This window comes from Schistocerca piceifrons, chromosome 2 (genome assembly GCF_021461385.2).
Source record: "Schistocerca piceifrons isolate TAMUIC-IGC-003096 chromosome 2, iqSchPice1.1, whole genome shotgun sequence".
Taxonomy (NCBI): Eukaryota; Metazoa; Arthropoda; class Insecta; order Orthoptera; family Acrididae; genus Schistocerca; species Schistocerca piceifrons.
The window spans coordinates 661,634,279-661,653,154 of record NC_060139.1 but is presented as its reverse complement, the minus strand read 5'-3'; the positions used below and the strand labels follow the sequence as shown (position 1 = coordinate 661,653,154).

Below are 18,876 nucleotides of genomic sequence, written 5' to 3'. Positions count from 1 at the left end.
GAATCAGACTCACGTAATATCAACTGAATCTTTAAGAGGTCTATATTTTACAACGTAACCAGTTTAGGGAGAACATACACTACTGGCCATTAAAATAACGTGCTACAGACGCGAAATTTAACCGACAGGAAGATGATGCTGTGATATGCAAATGATTAGCTTTTCAGAGCGTTCACACAAGGTTGGCGCCGGTGGCGGCACCTACGACGTGCTGACATGGGGAAAGTTTCCAACCGATTTCTCATACACAAACAGCAGTTGACCGGCGTTGCCTGGTGAAACGTTGTTGTTGTGATGCCTCGTGTAAGGAGAATAAATGCGTACCATCACGTTTCCGACTTTGATAAAGGTCGGATTGTAGCCTATCGCGATTGCGGTTTATCGTATTGCGACACTGCTGCTCGCGTTGGTCGAGATCCAATGACTGTTAGCCGAACATGGAATCGGTGGGTGCAGGAGGATAATACGGAACGCCGTGCTGGATCCCACCGGCCTCGTATGACTAGCAGTCGAGATGACAGGCATCTTATCAGCATGGCTGTAATGGATCGTGCAGCCACTTGTCGATCCCTGAGTCAACAGATGGGGACATTTGCAAGACAACAACCATCTGCACGAACAGTTCGACGACGTTTGCAGCAGAATGGACTATCAACTCGGAGACCATGGCTGTGGTTACCCTTTACGCTGCATCACAGACAGGAGCGCCTGCGATGGTGTAGTCGACGACGAAACTGGGTGCACGAATGGCAAAACGTCATTTTTTCGGATGAACCCAGGTTCTGTTTACAGAATCATGATGGTCGCATCCGTGGTTGGCGTCATCGCGGTGAACGCACATTGGAAGCGTGTATTCGTCACCCCCGTACTGGCATGTCACCCGGCGTGATGGTATGGGGTGCTATAGGTTACACGTCTCGGTCACCTCTCGTTCGCATTGACGGCACTTTGAACAGTGGACGTTACATTTCAGATGTGTTACGATCCGTGGCTCTACCCTTCATTTGATCAGGTCCTGTACGGGCCTTTCTGGATACAGAAAATGTTCGATTGCTACCCTGGCCAGATCTCTCACCAATTGAAAACGTGTGGTCAATGGTGGCCGAGCAACTGGCTCGTCACAATACGCCAGTCACTACTCTTGCTGAACTGTGGTATCGTGTTGAAGCTGCATGGGCAGCTGTACCTGTACACGCCATCCAAGCTCTGTTTGACTCAATGCCCAGGCGTATCAAGGCCGTTATTACGGCCAGAGGTGGTAGTTCTGGGTACTGATTTCTCAGGATCTATGTACCCAAATTGCGCGAAAATGTAACCACATGTCAGTTCTAGTATAATATATTTGTCCAATGAATGCCCGTTTATCATCTGCATATCTTCTTGGTGTAGCAATTTTAATGGCCGGTACTGTATTTCGACAAGGAAGTGAGGTATCTCTTTAATTTGATAACAAACCAATCACATACACGACAACTTTTGGATTAGATGTAAGCAAGCATAAGTTACACAATAAAAGAGTGCACTACATGTGTTTAAATCGCAGGATCCCTCATTATCTCTACTGAGAGTGCAAGAAAAGCGCTGGAAACTCCTACTACTTTTAGCAGACACTGCAAGGTGCTCATATTTTTTGGAGACATTTGTGGGTTGTAGAAGAGGACCTAATAGCCACTGGAATAGGACTGAATGGTGCTGTTAATGCAGTCAGCTGCAGTAAAAGGAATGAGTCGTACCCCTGCGCTTGGCGCTGTAGCTGTCGGCCGCGTTGAGCACCTCGACGTGCGAGCGCAGCAGCGGGCGGTGGCCGGCGTTGCCCAGCACGAACTCCATCGTCGTCTGGCGGTTGACCGCCTCCACCGCCGAAAGGAAGGCGTGCTGCAGCGCCGGCGGGTCAGTCTCCTCGAAGATGCCGGCTGCGAGCACCACAGTTCTCGCTCTACACCGTTCTACCCACTGCAACTCAAATACTCGCTTGAAATTTCTGGAGCAGAGGAAGCGTCCAAAGGCTTGATTAGCGGAGTGAATCCTTGTACCCGTTACTGACAAGGGAATCTCCCCATCGCACCCCCCTCAGATTTAGTTATAAATTGACACAGTGGATAGTCCTTGAAAAACTGAAGACAGATCAATCGAGAAAACAGGAAGAAGTTGTGTGGAACTATGAAAAAATAAGCAAAATACACAAACTGACTAGTCCATGTGCAACATAGGTAACATCAAGGACAGTGTGAGCTGAGGAGCGCCGTGGTTCCGTGGTTAGCGTGAGAAGCTGCGGAATCAGAGGTCCTTGGCTCGAGTCTTCCCTCGAGTGAAAATTTTACTTTCTTTATTTTCGCAAAGTTACGATCTGTCCGTTCATTCATTGACGTCTCTGTTCACTGTAATAAGTTTAGTGTCTGTGTTTTGCGACCGCACCGCAAAACCGTGCGATTAGTAGAAGAAAGGACGTGCCTCTCCAATAGGAACCGAAAACATTTGATCGCAAGGTCTTAGGTCAACCGATTCCTCCACAGGAAACCACGTCTGATATATTCTATACGACACTGGTGACGGCATGTGCTTCACATGACAAGAATGTGTTGTCGACCCACCTAACTTGCACACTTGGCGAATGGGTAAAAAGATTCTTCTACTTTGCCCGATTTAGGTTTTCTTGTGGTCGGGGCACCTGAGCGCTGCAGCACAATACAGCGGCTGCCGGCCGCTTTTGTAGCAGGGCTGGAAGGAAACTCTGAAAATTACGGCTGTACTTTCCCCTTGCTTTCAGCCGTTCGCAGTACCAAAAAAGTGATGAAAACATGAGAGTTTGTCACATAAACTGCAATAAATGAATGCAACAGCTTCACAGTCGCACAGTTTTCCCTGTGCTCTGTCAAAACATATGTTTTTTTACGTTTTCAAATGTTTCCGTTTGTAGACCGTCAAATCCTGCTTATGTCCAAGCAAATCTGAACATGTCCTGGAACTTTGGAGAGCGAAGTTGATTATGTGTGAGTGCCTGAACTTTGATAATTGTCTGAAAATAAAAAATTAAAATTTTCACTCGAGTGAAGACTTGAACCAAAGACCTCTCGTTCTGCAGCTGCTCACGCTAACCACGGGACCACGGCGCTCGTAAGTTCAGACTCTTCTTGATGTTGCCTACCTGTCGCATGGACTACTCAGTTTGTATATTTTGCTTATTTTTTTTCGTAGTTCCACACAACGTCTTCCTCTTTTCTCGATTGATCTGTGTTCAGTTTTTCAAGGCCTATTCACTGTGCCAACTTATAACTAAATCTGACGGGGGTGCGATGGGGAGGTTCCCTTGTGAGTGCAGTGACAACGTAACCCATCCCATGTGACTGTCTATTCACTGCTGGCTCATGGTGATGAGCCGAAACATTATGATCATTGGCTAGCGTGGGGCTGAATGCCACCTGGTGACGTAGCAGGCACGTGATGCAGTAATACAGTTGTAAAACTGCCGTAGGTTACCGTAGACTACCGTAAGAAATGGCAGACTATGGGAGCTTTGGTTTGTTAAGGTCCTATACGCACTACGTATTCGTTAGGAGTGTTGCATGCGCGTCCGAAAGAATATACACCACACACATGTAATTACGGCGATCACAAGCCAAGGATCATACGCTCGAACTCATGCTGGAATGGGCTTTACCACGAGCTTTGAGATTAATCGTCAGGGAGCACTACTTTCGTAGTGTGTGGAGTAAGTTGAGAATTAAGAATGTGGGTTGCTGGGAGGGGGGAAAGGGGTGCTTGAGATAAGTCCGCGCAACCACGCTAATTGCTGTGTCCTCGGTGGCTTAGGCGTTCGCCGGCACGGTAGCTCAGCGTGTTCAGTCAGAGGGTTAGCTGCCCTCTGTAATAAAAAACCGAGTTACTGGATCAACGATGAACTTGAACAAGCGTCATGGGACGTCCTTCCCAAACAAAGACAGCGAACAGTGACAAACAAAATGAGATAACAATAAAAAGCGTGGTAGAGCTCCTGCCTAGTAAGTAGGAGATCTCTAGTTCGAATTCCGATTGGGCACACATTTTCCACTCTCCCGTTGATTTCTATCAGCGTCCCGTACGCAGGTGAAATTCGTAATTCATTGAAATTTCGTTCTTTACGGCTGCCACGATCCACCACACATATAACACCATGCATATAATTTCTTTCATTTCCTCATACATGTCTTCAATATCTTCATCATCTGCAGAGCTAGTTGGTATATGAAGTTGTGCTAGCGTGTTAGACGTTGCCTTCGTGTGTAACGCGTTCACTATGCTGTTCACAGTAGCTTACTAGCATACCTGCTTTCTTTTTCATTATTAAACCTACTCCTGCATTACCTCTATTTGATTTTGTATTTATAATGCGCTATTCAACTTGTGGTGTCACCGCCAGACACCACACTTGCTAGGTGGTAGCTTAAATCGGCCGCGGTCCATTTAGTACATGTCGGACCCGCGTGTCGCCACTGTGTAATCGCAGACCTAGCGCCACCACCAAGGCAGGTCTCGTGATACGAGAGAGCACTCGCCCCAGTTGTACGAGAACCTAGCAACCGCCCAGTTGTACGAAGCCTTTCTCTCTCATTAGCCGAGAGACAGAATAGCCATCAGCTAAGTTAATGGCTACGAACTAGCAAGGCGCCATTAGCCATACAGTGCTTGTACTTAAAGTCTCCTGTGTATCGTCAAGATCGATGTACCACCATGATTGAGTAAAGTTAAGTATTAAACCTGCTCCGTACTTTTCTTCCTAACATTAATTACGTATCCTGTTCCAGTACATCACGCCCGCCTGCGTTAGTCTAGCGTGCGTTTTCAGCCATCTCCACTTCACGGTGTCGGCCCAGCTACCGACACAACATTGGCGACGATTTAAAGTGTTCTTTCTGATTGCTTACATTTAATTGTGTCATGGCTTCGCCACATTCTCCGGATGTACTGTCCGAATTTTATCGCTTGCAGAATCAGCAGACGCAGGCGTTATTGGATGCCCTTGGACAGCTCGTCCAGGGTCAACGTGCGCTGCACACCGATGCGGCCGCCGCCGCTTCATCGCTACCGCAGCCACAACATGCCGTTGCACCGCCTTTTAGGCACTACGACCCGAACCAAGAAACCTGGCACGAGTGGTCCCGCCAGTTTGCGTTCCACCTCGCTGCCTACAGAATTCAAGGTAATGAGCGGCAGCCGTTTTTGCTTTCTTGTGTCGGTGTGTCCACCTACCGTGTGATAGTGAAATTGTTTCCCCGACGAGACGTAGCAACTCTGTCCTACGAGGAAATTTTGTCTGCTTTAGATGCCTATTTCAAAGAAACAGTTAATGTGGTTGCAAAACGGTATATGTTTTTTCGTACAAAACGTACGGCCGGTCAAACTAATAGGGAGTGGGTAGCAACATTGCAAGGACTTACTAGGGACTGTGCCTTTGAATGTGACTGTGGTCTTTCTTATTCAGATACAATGGTGCGTGATGCAATTGCACAGAACGTTTCTGATGTTCGCATACGGGAGCAAATTTTGAAACTAGTTAATCCCTCCCTTCAACAAGTGATAGACATATTGGATAGACAGGACACACTTGACTGTGCTCAGGAATCTTTTGAAACTTTGCCAGCTGTGTGTAACATTAACCGGCCCGCTGGGCGCTCTCGAGCTGCGCGGCCCGGTCAACTGCCATCGCACAAACAAGCACAGCTGCCGCCGCGCGCTAAGCCAGGTGTGCCGCGCCAGCACACAAATGAAGTGAAATCATGCCCGCGGTGTGCTGCAAAACATTCGCGTGAACATTGCCCGTCACGCCGAGCTATTTGCTTTTTCTGCAATAAGAAAGGACATGTTCAAAGTGTTTGCCAGAAAAAGCTCAGATCAGACAATCACAATCATTCCAGGCCCTTTGCTTCGCGCCGGAATCGAACCAAGGACACTCAGGCTCGTGGACCTTCGCTTATGGACATTCATGTCGTTAATTCCGCTTCGTCCAGTGACACTTTCTCTAACAGTAACTGTGTTCGTCCCACAAAAACTGTGCGTCGACGTCGCCGGAAATCACGTCAATTAGCAAGTGATTCTGTACCAGTGTCTGTTCCAATTGCACAAAACAGTCGCTCTTGTCGTCAGCAGGACAATAAACTTTTTGTGGACTTAGACTTTGAAGGCAAAGTGATACCATTCCAGCTCGATACCGGAGCTGCAGTTTCCTTGCTCAATCACGACACGTACAAACAACTGGGCAAACCTCCGTTGCGTTCCGCAAATGTTAAGCTAACTACATATTCCGGACAGACAATTCCTGTGTTAGGACAGTGCAGCCTTCTTGCAACATACAAGGGACAAACAAAACTTGTGTCATTTTACGTTCTTCGTTCTTCTTCTGCAGTGAACTTGTTTGGTCTAGATTTATTTCAGTTGTTTAACATGTCTATTGTAAATCAGGTCCTATCAGTGAATCAGACTGTGCCTACAGACAGTGTTTCTCGGCTGTGTGACGAATTTGCAGACATTTTTGCACCAGGCTTAGGTTGCGCTAAAAACTATGAAGCACATTTAGAACTGAAGGTAAACGCGCAACCGAAATTTTTCAGGGCGCGCAATGTTCCCCACGCATTGCGTGATGAGGTCGCAAGAACGTTACACGATCTCGAATCACAGGGTGTAATTGAACGTGTGCAAGCTTCTCTCTGGGCCTCACCCTTAGTAATTTTGCCAAAACCTTCCGGAAAATTGAGACTTTGCGTGGACTTCAAGGCCACAGTGAATCCACAGCTAGTGACTGCTACTTTTCCTTTGCCCCGCCCGGAAGATCTTTTTGCTAAACTGTGCCCGGGAAAATATTTTTCAAAGTTGGACCTAGCCGATGCGTACTTGCAAATACCGGTGGACGACGAATCCCAGCGCGTATTGGTGGTTAACACGCATCTTGGATTGTACCGCTTCAAAAGACTGCCATTCGGGTGTGCATCCGCCCCTGCCTTGTTTCAGCAATATTTACAAACTATTTGTGCGTCGGTCCCTACTGCAGCAAACTATCTGGACGATATAGTGATCTCCGGACAGACAGACGAAGATCATCTTGCGAATTTACGAACATTATTTCAGGTCTTGCGGCAAAATGGTCTTCGCTTGAGGAAGGACAAATGTGTGTTTTTTGCTCGTGACTTACCATACCTGGGACATGTCATTAATGCCCAAGGCATACATCCGAGTCCAGAGCACCTCCGTGCCATACAAGAATTGCCTTCCCCTCAAAATGTGAAACAGCTACAGAGTGTGTTGGGTAAAATTAATTATTACCATAACTATGTGCGCAATGCCTCTTCCATTTCAGCTCCGCTTCATCGCTTACGCCGTAAAGGTGTTCCGTTCGTCTGGACGACGGAATGTGAACGCGCCTTTCGCCAGTTGAAATCGGCGTTGCTTTCTAATACTTGCCTTACGCCATTCGATCCCCAGAAACCCCTTTTGTTGATGGTAGATGCATCGAATTTCGGGATCGGTGCTGTGCTTGCGCACAAAGTTGGCTCCCATGATCGCCCTATTGCCTTTGCGTCCAAATTGCTCTCGTCTGCGCAAAGAAATTATTCACAGATAGAGAAAGAAGCTTTGGCTCTCGTGTTTGGTGTTACTAAGTTCCATGATTTCTTGTATGGTCGTCACTTTACCATCATCACAGACCACAAGCCTTTGACATCGCTTTTTCATCCGTCCAAGCCTGTACCTCCACGTACAGCGCAGAAATTCATTCGCTGGTCTATTTTCCTCTCGCAGTACCGCTACGATATCTTGTATCGGTCCACTGCTAAGCACGGAAACGCCGATGCGTTGTCCCGTTTGCCTGTTGCTGAGGATAAAGCATTCGATTCTTCCGAACTTGCTTGCATGTTCATTGATTCGGAAACCGATGAAGTGGTCGAATCGTTTCCGATTGATTTTCGTCGTGTCGCTACAGCCACAGCTGCTGACCCTGTCCTTGCTACTGTTTTACGTTTTGTTGCTACGCAATGGCCTTTGTCAAAGTCTCGGATCGAGGATCCGTTGGTTCGCCGATTTTTTGCTCACAAGGAGAGACTTTTTGTTCGACGTGGTGTTTTGTTGTTGCGTTCTGATAATGATCAGTCCAGAGTCGTGGTCCCACGTTCGTTACAGTCCTCTGTCTTACGGCTTCTTCACCAAGGACATTGGGGTATAGTGCGAACGAAACAACTTGCTCCTCAGCACTGTACTTGGTTCGGAATCGATGCTGCGATTACGAATATGTGTTCTTCGTGCCCGGCGTGTGCCGAACAACAGTCCGCACCGCCGCGGAAAGTCTTTGCGTGGCCAAAAGCCACTTCCTCTTGGCAACGCTTGCACATTGATTTTGCTGGTCCATTCTGGAATGCTCGATGGTTGGTTCTGGTCGACGCCTTCAGTAATTTTCCTTTTGTTGTCCGGATGTCTTCCACGACGTCCTCCGCCACCATCCAAGCGTTGTCTGCTATCTTTTGCATAGAAGGTCTTCCGCAGACTATTGTTTCCGACAATGGCCCACAATTCATGTCCGCAGAATTTCAGTCATTCTGCCAGGCCAATGGTATTCAACATCTGACATCCGCGCCGTTTTCGCCTCAGTCCAACGGTGCCGCTGAACGATTGGTCCGGACTTTCAAGTCACAGATGTTGAAATTGAAAGAGTCGCATTCTCGGGAGGACGCATTGTTGCTCTTTTTGTCTTCGTATCGCTCTCAGCCCCGAGATGGTCGCTCGCCGGCTGAGTTGCTCCACGGTCGTCCTCATCGCACCTTGATGTCTTTGCTGCATCCGCCGCATCAGGTTCCTGTGCAGCGGCAGACTCCTGCTTTTGCTCCAGGCGACGTTGTATTTTATCGCAACTATCGAGGTTCACGGCGTTGGCTCGCAGGGCGCATTCTTCGCTGCCTCGGCCGCGCGATGTATTTGGTTTTGGGGGCCTCTGGTGAGGTGCGTCGGCATCTCAATCAGCTGCGCCTCTGTCGTCGCTCGGGTTCTGCCGCTCCCCGTCTGCTTTCAGCGACGGTGCCGTCCGGTCAGCGCCCTGGGGACCCATCTACTGGCTCGCCTCATCCCCAGGTGTTACCGACGATGCCTTCCATTTTGCCCCATGGCGACGCGCCGCCGCAGCAGCAGCAGCCGCCGCCGCCGCCGCCTGTTCTCCCGCCGGCGTCGCCCGCATTAGACGCTTCGCTGCAGCCGCCAAGCGCCTCCCAGGGTCACGCGCCGCCGATCGCTTCCCGTGACCAGCTGTCCTCCGCCATGGAACTCCCGCCCGCTCCGGACCACATGACGTCATCGCGCGTCGGCTACCCCGACGCAATGGAGGTCGACCCTTCGGTACCTCCTGTCTCTTTACGGGCGCATACACCGCATGTTGACGTGCACCCTGGACTAGTTTTTCAGGCGTTTCCTAGCTCCCCTCGGACCGGATGGCCGGGTGCGGGTGGCACAGCCTCGCCTGTTGTTAGGCTCCCCACCTCATCGCATACGTCAACATGTGGTCCTCCCCACGGCGGGCGGAAGCCTTATCACACGACCGTTCGCCGATTTGCGGGGGAGGAATGTGGTGTCACCGCCAGACACCACACTTGCTAGGTGGTAGCTTAAATCGGCCGCGGTCCATTTAGTACATGTCGGACCCGCGTGTCGCCACTGTGTAATCGCAGACCTAGCGCCACCACCAAGGCAGGTCTCGTGATACGAGAGAGCACTCGCCCCAGTTGTACGAGAACCTAGCAACCGCCCAGTTGTACGAGAACCTAGCTACCGCCCAGTTGTACGAAGCCTTTCTCTCTCATTAGCCGAGAGACAGAATAGCCATCAGCTAAGTTAATGGCTACGAACTAGCAAGGCGCCATTAGCCATACAGTGCTTGTACTTAAAGTCTCCTGTGTATCGTCAAGATCGATGTACCACCATGATTGAGTAAAGTTAAGTATTAAACCTGCTCCGTACTTTTCTTCCTAACATTAATTACGTATCCTGTTCCAGTACATCACGCCCGCCTGCGTTAGTCTAGCGTGCGTTTTCAGCCATCTCCACTTCACGGTGTCGGCCCAGCTACCGACACAACACAACTGACCAGAAATTCTGTTCCTTCCGTCACTAAATTTTACTAAATCTCACTATACCTAACATCAGCCTATCTATTTCCCTTTTTAAATTTTCTTACCTTGTAAGGTGGCTATAATTTCGCACCTTGCAAGCAGTCATCTACATACTTTGCTGAGATTTACAACAGGAATTAAGTATCATTTGATAGGTTGTACATCGTATGTATGAATATTTATAGAAGACTGACGTTGTCACGTGCACCTTGTAAATAGTTGTTAACGCTTGTTGTATGAAAGGTGATGGATTGTCTTTATTATCAAAATGGCGTAATGAATGATTGCCTTTACTGGTAGAGGTTAGAACATCAGTGGAAATGAAACAGCAGGTGTGACCCAAGCGCTGGGTGGAGAAGCCCACTCAGGTGTGTTGGTTCTGCTTGACACAGCAGGTAGTCAAGACGGACGGTCGGGGCACCTGAGCGCTGCAGCACAATACAGCGGCTGCCGGCCGCTTTTGTAGCGGGGCTGGAAGGAAACTCTGAAAATTACGACTGTACTTTCCCCTTGCTTTCAGCCGTTCGCAGTACGAGCACAGAAAGGACTGTTTAGTTAGACCCGATCAGTCAATCATCTATACTGATGCCCCTGAAACTACTGAAAAGGCTGCTGCCTTTCATTAGGAACCATACATTTGTTTGGTCTCTCAACAGATACCCCTCCATTGTGATTGCACCTATGGTACGGCGTCCTGTATCACAATTTATCATATAGTGCAAGAAGAAGCGATTTGTTCAACAAAACGGCAAAATAAAGAAAAAAAAACGTAAAACAAAAATACACCCAAAACACTTAAATACTTAATTCAGCTTATATAAAACATGGTTTTGTTATTCATAAACAGCTTTCGCATTTGTCAGGAAAGTCTTACCTTTGATTCTATTTAGTACAAAGCAACAAAAGTAATTATGCAGATTTCTTTACGTTTGCGCATGTAAACTGTACTAGCATCAAAAGTAATTGCTTTGGTTACATAAGAGCACAGGCGTTGTGCGATTAATTAATTTTTATTATTTATAAAATGCAATTCATGTTGTGTAAGGATATAAAATATACGCTCGACTAACTATGAACGTACTTATATGCAAACAAACAAACAAACAAACAAAAAGGCAAAGAGAAGTCGTGTGGTTCCATTTTCTCTATTACGTATTCATTTATGTTTCTTTCCGTACCATTTGCCGCGTCATTTGTGTAGTACACCAAAACTACCGAACCGTAGTTGTAGTAGAGCTCAGCTCTATGCAGTAAGGGAAGTAAGAGTATGTAAGGGGAGCAGAGACGAACGAGGACTCTTTATAGTGATGACGTGGGCCGTATAAATGGGGAAATCCACTTAGATAAGCGACTCTGGCAGATTCTTTCACGAAGGCTGTAACATCTTCCAGGGTGAAAAATGTTCTTGTCACAAGGCCTGAGTCCTGTTACAATTGTCTTACGAGAATTATAGTGAACAGAAGATGTGCTGGCCACCATATTCGCCCTACAGAAAGCGATGGAACTCACCTGGGACGCTATCGGGAGCCAGTTCCGCGCCCTGGAAACACCGAACCACAATTTACGGGAATTGCGTAACCTGTGCGTTGACATCTGACACCACGCATCTCCGGAAACCTGCTAAGGACTTTCTGAATCAATCTCACGCAGAATTACCGCTGAATTGCATTCCGAAGGTGGAATATGTTAATTCATCTCTTCACATGTTTAACATTTTGATTACTATCAGTTACATCGTTTACTGAATCAGTGTACCATATAGACTGCGCTCTCAAACTCTGAAACTAAAACCAGTATAAAGGAATTGACAGCTATCTACACAGACGTTGGATATTGACTTACAAGGGAACCTCCCCATCGCACTCCCATCAGATTTAGTTATAATTTGGCAAAGTGGATAGGGCTTCAAAAACTGAACAGAGATCAATTGAGAAAACAGGAAGAAGTTGTATGGAAATATGCAAAAATAAGCAAATTATACAAACTGAGCAGTCCATGCGCAAGATAAGCAACATCAAGCAGAGTGTCAGCTCAGGAGCGCCGTGGTCACGTGGTTAGCGTGAGTAGCTCCAAAAGAAGAGGTTCTTGGTTCGAATCTTACTTCGAGTGAAAATTTTAATTTTTTATTTTCAGACAATTATCAATGTTCAGGCACACACACATAATCAACTTCGCTCTCCATAATTTCAGGACATGTTCAGATTTGCTTGGACATATGCAGGATTTGACGGTCTACACACGGAAAAATCTGAAAACGTTAAAAATATATGTTTTGACAGAGCACAGGGAAAACTGTGCGACTGTGAAACTGTTGCATTCATTTGTTGCAGTTTATGTGACAAACTCTTATGTTTTCATCACTTTTTTGGGAGTGATTATCACATCCACAAGAAAACCTAAATCGGGCAAGGTAGAAGAATCTTTTTACCCATTCGCCAAGTGTACAAGTTAGGTCGGTCGACAACATATTCCTGTCATGTGACGCACATGGCGTCACCAGTGTCGTATAGAATATATCAGACGTGTTTTCCTGTGGAGGAATCAGTTGACCCATAACCTTGCGATCAAATGTTTTCGGTTCCCATTGGAGAGGCACGTCCTTTCGTCTACTAATCGCAAGGTTTTGCGGTGCGGTCGCAAAACACAGACACTAAACTTATTACAGTGAACAGAGACGTCAATGAACGAACGGACAGATCATAACTGCGAAAATAAAGAAATTGAACTTTTCACTTAAGGAAGACTCGAACCAAGAACCTCTCGTTCCACAGCTGCTCACGCTAACCACAGGACCACGGCGCTGCTGATCTCACACTCTTCTTAAAGTTGCCTATCGTGCACATAGACTACTCAGTTTGTATATTTTGCTTATTTTTTCATAGTTCCACACAACTTCTTCCTGTTTTCTCGATTGATCTGTGTTCAGTTTTTCAAGGCCTATCCACTGTGCCAACTTGTAACTGAATCTCAGGGGGGTGCGATGGGGAGGTTCCCTTGTTAGGGAAACAGTAACCATCTTTTTATGTTTTTTATTAAATAAAACAGCCTCATTTCAGACAAGTGTTGACATTACCGACTTCGACTTACTTCCATCATTAGATAAGTGAATAAGTTCCATGGTAAATCGTCGGCTGAAGGGATGATTCAGTAATAGTCGAAAATAGATGACGATAACGTTTATGTGCCCTAATGCTGAAATATAGAATTTAAATAAAATACGGATAATGGCTTTACAAAACATTCACTTACAGAGCAAGACATGTAACAAAGGATTCACATTTTCAATAGCGTCATCTATTTCACTTTACATCATTCCGAAGAACAAAGGAATAATTTTTTTGGTAGGGGAGGGGAGCGTAAGGGAGAAAAACTGTCAAGGTAGACGAAGGTTTGACATCAATAACCAGATTCAAGTCGATGTTGGTTGAAACTGTTATGTACAGATGAAGATCAGTCCATGACAGAGTAGTGTCAACTGCGTCCGCCCCTATTCAATCCGAAGACCACTGTCCTTTTCATTGTTATGTCATCTGCTCACATTTCATATTGAATGTGTAGGAACCAGAGAAAAGTAAAAAATAAAAGTCAATTGCTATTTAAATGAAAATCGATACAATACTATGCAGCCTCATCAGTTTGTACATAACGCTAGACCCTACTTCCATATACGCACATTGAACGCAGTGACCCACATACACTAGACATGTTCAAAATATTTTGTAGCGAATGTAAAGATACTTACTGATAGCGCATAATACAAGAAAACGTACTTTCAGGCAAGTGGTTTAAGCTAGAAGATACACTACTGGCCATTAACATTGCTACACCACGAAGATGATATGCTACAGACGCGAAATTTAACCGACAGGAAGAAGATGCAAGTAGATATGCAAATGATTAGCTTTTCAGGGCATTCACAAAAGGTTGGCGCCGGTGGTGACATCTACAACGTGCTGACATGAGGAAAGTTTCCAACCGATTTCTCATACACAAACAGCAGTTGCCCGGTGAAACGTTGTTGTGATACCTGGTGTAAGATGGAGAAATGCGTACCATCACGTTTCCGACTTTGATGAAGGTCGGATTGTAGCCTATCGCGATTGCGGTTTATCGTATCGCGACATTGCTGCTCGCGTTGGACGAGATCCAATGACTGTTAGCAGAATACGGAATCGGTGGGTTCAGGAGGGTAATACGGAACGCGGTGCTGGATCTCAACGGCCTCGTATCACTAGCAGTCGAGATGACAGGCATCTTATCCGCAAGGCTGTAACGGATCGTGCAACCACGAGTCGATCCCTGAGTCAACTAATGGGACATTTGCAAGACAACAACCATCTGCACGAACAGTTCGACGACGTTTGCAGCAGCATGGACTATCAACTCGGAGACCATGGCTGCGGTTACCCTTGATGCTGGATCACAGACAGGAGCACCTGCGATGGTGTACTCAACGACGAACCTGGGTGCACGAATGGCAAAACGTCATTTTTTCGGAAGAATTCAGGTTCTGTTTACAGCATCCTGACTGTGGCATCCGTGTTTGGCGACATCGCTATGAACGCACATTGGAAGCGTGTATTCGTCATCGCCATACTGGCGTAACACCTGGCGTGATCGTATGGGGTGCCATTGTTTACACGTCTCGGTCACCTCTAGTTCGCATTGACGGCACTTTGAACAATGGACGTTACATTTAAGATGTGTTACGACCCGTGGCTCTACCCTTCATTCGATCCCTGCGAAAACCTACATTTCAGCAGGATAATGGACGACCGCATGTTGCAGGTCCTATACGGGCCTTTCTGGATACAGAAAATGTTCGACTGCTGCCCTGGCCAGCACATTCTCCAGATCTCTCACTAATTGAAATCTTCTGGTCAATGGTGGCCGAGCAACTGGCTCGTAACAATACGCCAGTCACTACTCCTGACGAACTGTGGTATCATGTTGAAGCTGCAGGGGCAGCTGTACCTGTACACGCCATCCAAGCTCTGTTTGACTCAATGCCCAGGCGTATCAAGGCCGTTATTACGGCCAGTGGTGGTTGTTCTGGGTACTGATTTCTCAGGATGTATGCACCCAGACTGCGTGAAAATATAATCACATGTCAGTTCTAGTATAATATATTTGTCCAATGAATACCCGTTTATCATCTGCATTTCTTCTTGGTGTAGCAATTTTAATGGCCCATAGTGTAGTATGGCCTTGGGGTAGAATACACTTCTGAGGAACAGAGTTGTAGGCTGCTGTTTTGGAGGACGGCGTTCCCACTATCGCTGCAAATGAAGTATTTTGAGATGCCATGCACACAGTTTCTCGTCGGTCCTTATACTGCCCGTCGGAGTGTATCGCAGTATGGGCAAAGTGCACATATCGGTGGATCTGAACGGAGTGTGATTGTCTGTAGCCCATGCATGGGTCACTGCATCTCCGCGAGCGCCGTGTCAGGTGTTCAAAATGGCTCTGAGCACTATGGGACTTAACGTCTGAGGTCATCAGTCCCCTAGAATTTAGAACTATTTAAACCTAACTAACCTAAGGATATCACACGCATCCATGCCCGAGGTAGGATTTGAACCTGCGACCGTAGCGGTCCCGCGGTTCCAGACTGTAGCGCCTAGAACCGCTCGGCCACTCCAGCCAGCTGTCAGGTGTCTACCGTGAATCAGGGTAAAATGCCTTGGGCAACAATATGTTGGGCTGGCCGTTGTGGCCGTGCGGTTCTTGGCTCTTCAGTCCGGAACCGCGTGACCGCTACTGTCACAGTTTCGAATCCTGCCTCGGCCATGGATGTGTGTGATGTCCTTAGGTTAGTTAGGTTTAAGTAGCCATAAGTTCTAGGGGAGTGATGATCTCAGAATTTAAGTCCCATAGTGCTCAGAGCCATTTGAACCATTTTTGAACAACATGTTGATGATAGGGCTTACCATCGACTATTGCGAATGTAACAGCCTATATTTTGAACTGAGTACAGCAGATTAGCCACCACTTCCACACTGGACAACAAATACTACCCAAAACTAACTCCATATCCTTGCTATGAAATACAGAATCTGTCATCCACAACAGAATGAAAATGGAACAATTATTTCAATATGCGTTTCAATACGTCAAGGACTAACAGCACTAAGCCATCGTGCTGGGAACCGCTTCATCACTTATCTTCTTAGTATTACCGGTTGCAGGTACAGCTTACCTATACCACAGACATCAAGTCATCGAAATGCCAGCCCCAGCGTTCATCCAAGTACAAGCTTATGCCATCGGTAAACCAGAGAATTCCAGCCAGTGACTAAAGCTTTACATATTCTGAACAGAACTGCAGCTACAGAATATGAATATATCTGTTTCTAGCACCTTCGCAGCTAGCTTTCGTTGAAGTAGCACGTTGCTAATTTGGAGAAGTAATTTCTCCAAAAAAGGGACATGTGTCGCCGTGCGGATGGAATACGAAGACACAGTAGAGTGTCGAGGCACAGTGATCTACTTACCACTCCAATGGCCTTTGATACATCAGGCTTGCTAACCGCCCCCAGCGTTACGCCAACGTATTGCAAGACCCTTGACTCTACGCGCTGCTGCAGCATTGTATTAGTCGGCTGTGCATGCCTTGATCACCAGATAGCAAAAGAAATTGACGTGGGTACACTGAAAGTTGGCCATCTCGAAGAGCACCGAGGTCCGAAAATTTCGACGACATAGCACAGCGGGCTGTGGCCTCGGGCCGCTCAGTCTCCGCCAGGCAGCCTCTGGCAACCGGCCGCCGTCGCGGCACATCGTCATCTCAGCAGTATACGATTCTTTGTACTACTTCAAGCGTCGCTTAGCATTGACTACAGAAATGCGTGGTTTATGAAGAGCTGCTCGACCCTCGTGATCCATTCTTTTTAACTCCCAGCCTTTTTGATAACTGGATTGTTGGTAGCAGTTTGGACTCAGAAATGCTCTCTGCGGCTGATTTCAATTGATTTTGTACAACACGCTCCGCAATGCACTGCCCACCCTGTCCATCAGTACACGAGGTTTGACTTCTCTTGGTTGAGCTACGGTTATTCGAGTTTCTGCTTCGCAGCCCTATCACCATCAGCCAACTTGGGAAGCTTTAGAAGGGTAGGAATTTTCCTGATACATTTGTTACTCAGGTGACAGCCATGAGCAGTCCACTGAGTTCTCCTGGCCGACCCATTCCACCCTTGCGGCTTATTTACTGACAACACAACATCTCGATGTCTGGATTTTATCTCATGGAAACACTGCAAGGCTGCACTGCCTTCAAGCATGGCTTAATGACTAATGAAGATAGCGGTTTTTATGTATCTGAATGGCTGTTTCGAGGGTTATTTTATTGGCAAACATGACTCCGACGTTTTTTTCTGGATTTATTTTATAGATATTGTTGTAGTGAGATGTTTCTGCAGTTTTCGTACTAGAAACTTTGGGTTACCGGTGGTTTTATAAACTGCAAATAGGTCATTCCTCACGCAACGCTTACTGACTGTCAGGTCCCAGTTCCACAGGTCCACAGGATCACAGAATGTCCATGGAATCATGTTCTGTTGTCACTTTGATGCTTATCTCTCGAGCACCGGTATGGAGGACGGTTGCAAAATACTCGATTGCAGAATTCACCTTTCTTTCGTTCTGCAATTGCACTGTGTCCTCTAGGTGATGTCCTACCAGGAAGCTATATTGCTCCCAGTCAATGATTTACGTTGAATTTGCCTTCCTCCAGGCCTGTCCCTTCAACATTGCCACATTCCAGGACAGCTGGGCTGTTGTCTGAGTCCAGCTCATAGTGAGGTGTGGTCGCAGTCCTCCACGGAATGCCCCTGGACTTGAAGATGTCTAGGATATCCAGCCTGAACTGAGCAAAACCACCCCAGTCTCCTCCCGCTGGCGTTTATGTAGTTGCAACTCCAGTCACTGTCTTTGACGTTCAGATCGCTTGCTACTATTACACCCTCAAAATTACCGGTCAATGCCTGAAGACGCTGTACTTGCTGTAGTTATGGGAAGTATTGTATGCTAAAAGTATCATACGGACATGGTTTCTTATTTTTAATTCTGTACCTGCAGCCTCGGCTGTGACCATATTTGGTATATGGACTGTTCGGTGGCAAATCCCGACGCACAAGGCCAGCTACCACTTCGCCACGGCAGTGACGGCCGAGCCTGCCTGTCTTGTGGACAAAGTATTTAATCGATTGGTGGGTATAGAGGGGTCTCCGCGGTGCCTGCGACATTTATAGCGTGCCTGTCTAGAAAGGACTATAGCTGGGTGGTTTTCATCGAAATTCATTCTAAGGTACAACCATACCCAACCAGCGAATACGCATTCCCTTTGAACAGCTTCAGCCATTCAAACGGGTTCACATTGTGGGTCTGTGGGAAGCTAGATGAACGTATCGATGGATTGCTGCATTTGCTGCGGACGATGTATCGGTGGTGAGTCGCTGCGCATGCTGGGGACGATATATCAGTGGTGGGATTGCTGCACATTCTGGGGATGATATATCGGTGGTGGGATTGCTGCGCATGCTGGGGATGATGTATCGGTGGTGGGATTGCTGCGCATGCTGGGGGCGATGTATCAGTGGTGGGATTGCTGCACTTGCTGGGGATGATATATCGGTGGTGGGATTGCTGCGTATGCTGGGGACGATGTATCGGTGGTGGGATTGCTGCACATGCTGGTGACGATACGTCGGTGATGGGATTGCTGCCTGTGCTGGGGCGCTGTATCGGTGGGGTGCGT

General features: G+C 47.1%; 1 protein-coding gene across 1 annotated transcript in view; it reads right to left on the bottom strand.

Moving 5' to 3' along the window:
* Window positions 1–18,876, bottom strand: part of LOC124776227 (glutamate receptor ionotropic, kainate 2-like) — a 276,490-nt gene that overhangs the window by 178,855 nt on the left and 78,759 nt on the right. Inside the window, exon 3 of the mRNA XM_047251084.1 lies at window positions 1,734–1,913. Coding sequence (XP_047107040.1) covers window positions 1,734–1,913 — 180 coding nt within the window. The remainder of the gene's footprint in view (window positions 1–1,733; window positions 1,914–18,876) is intronic.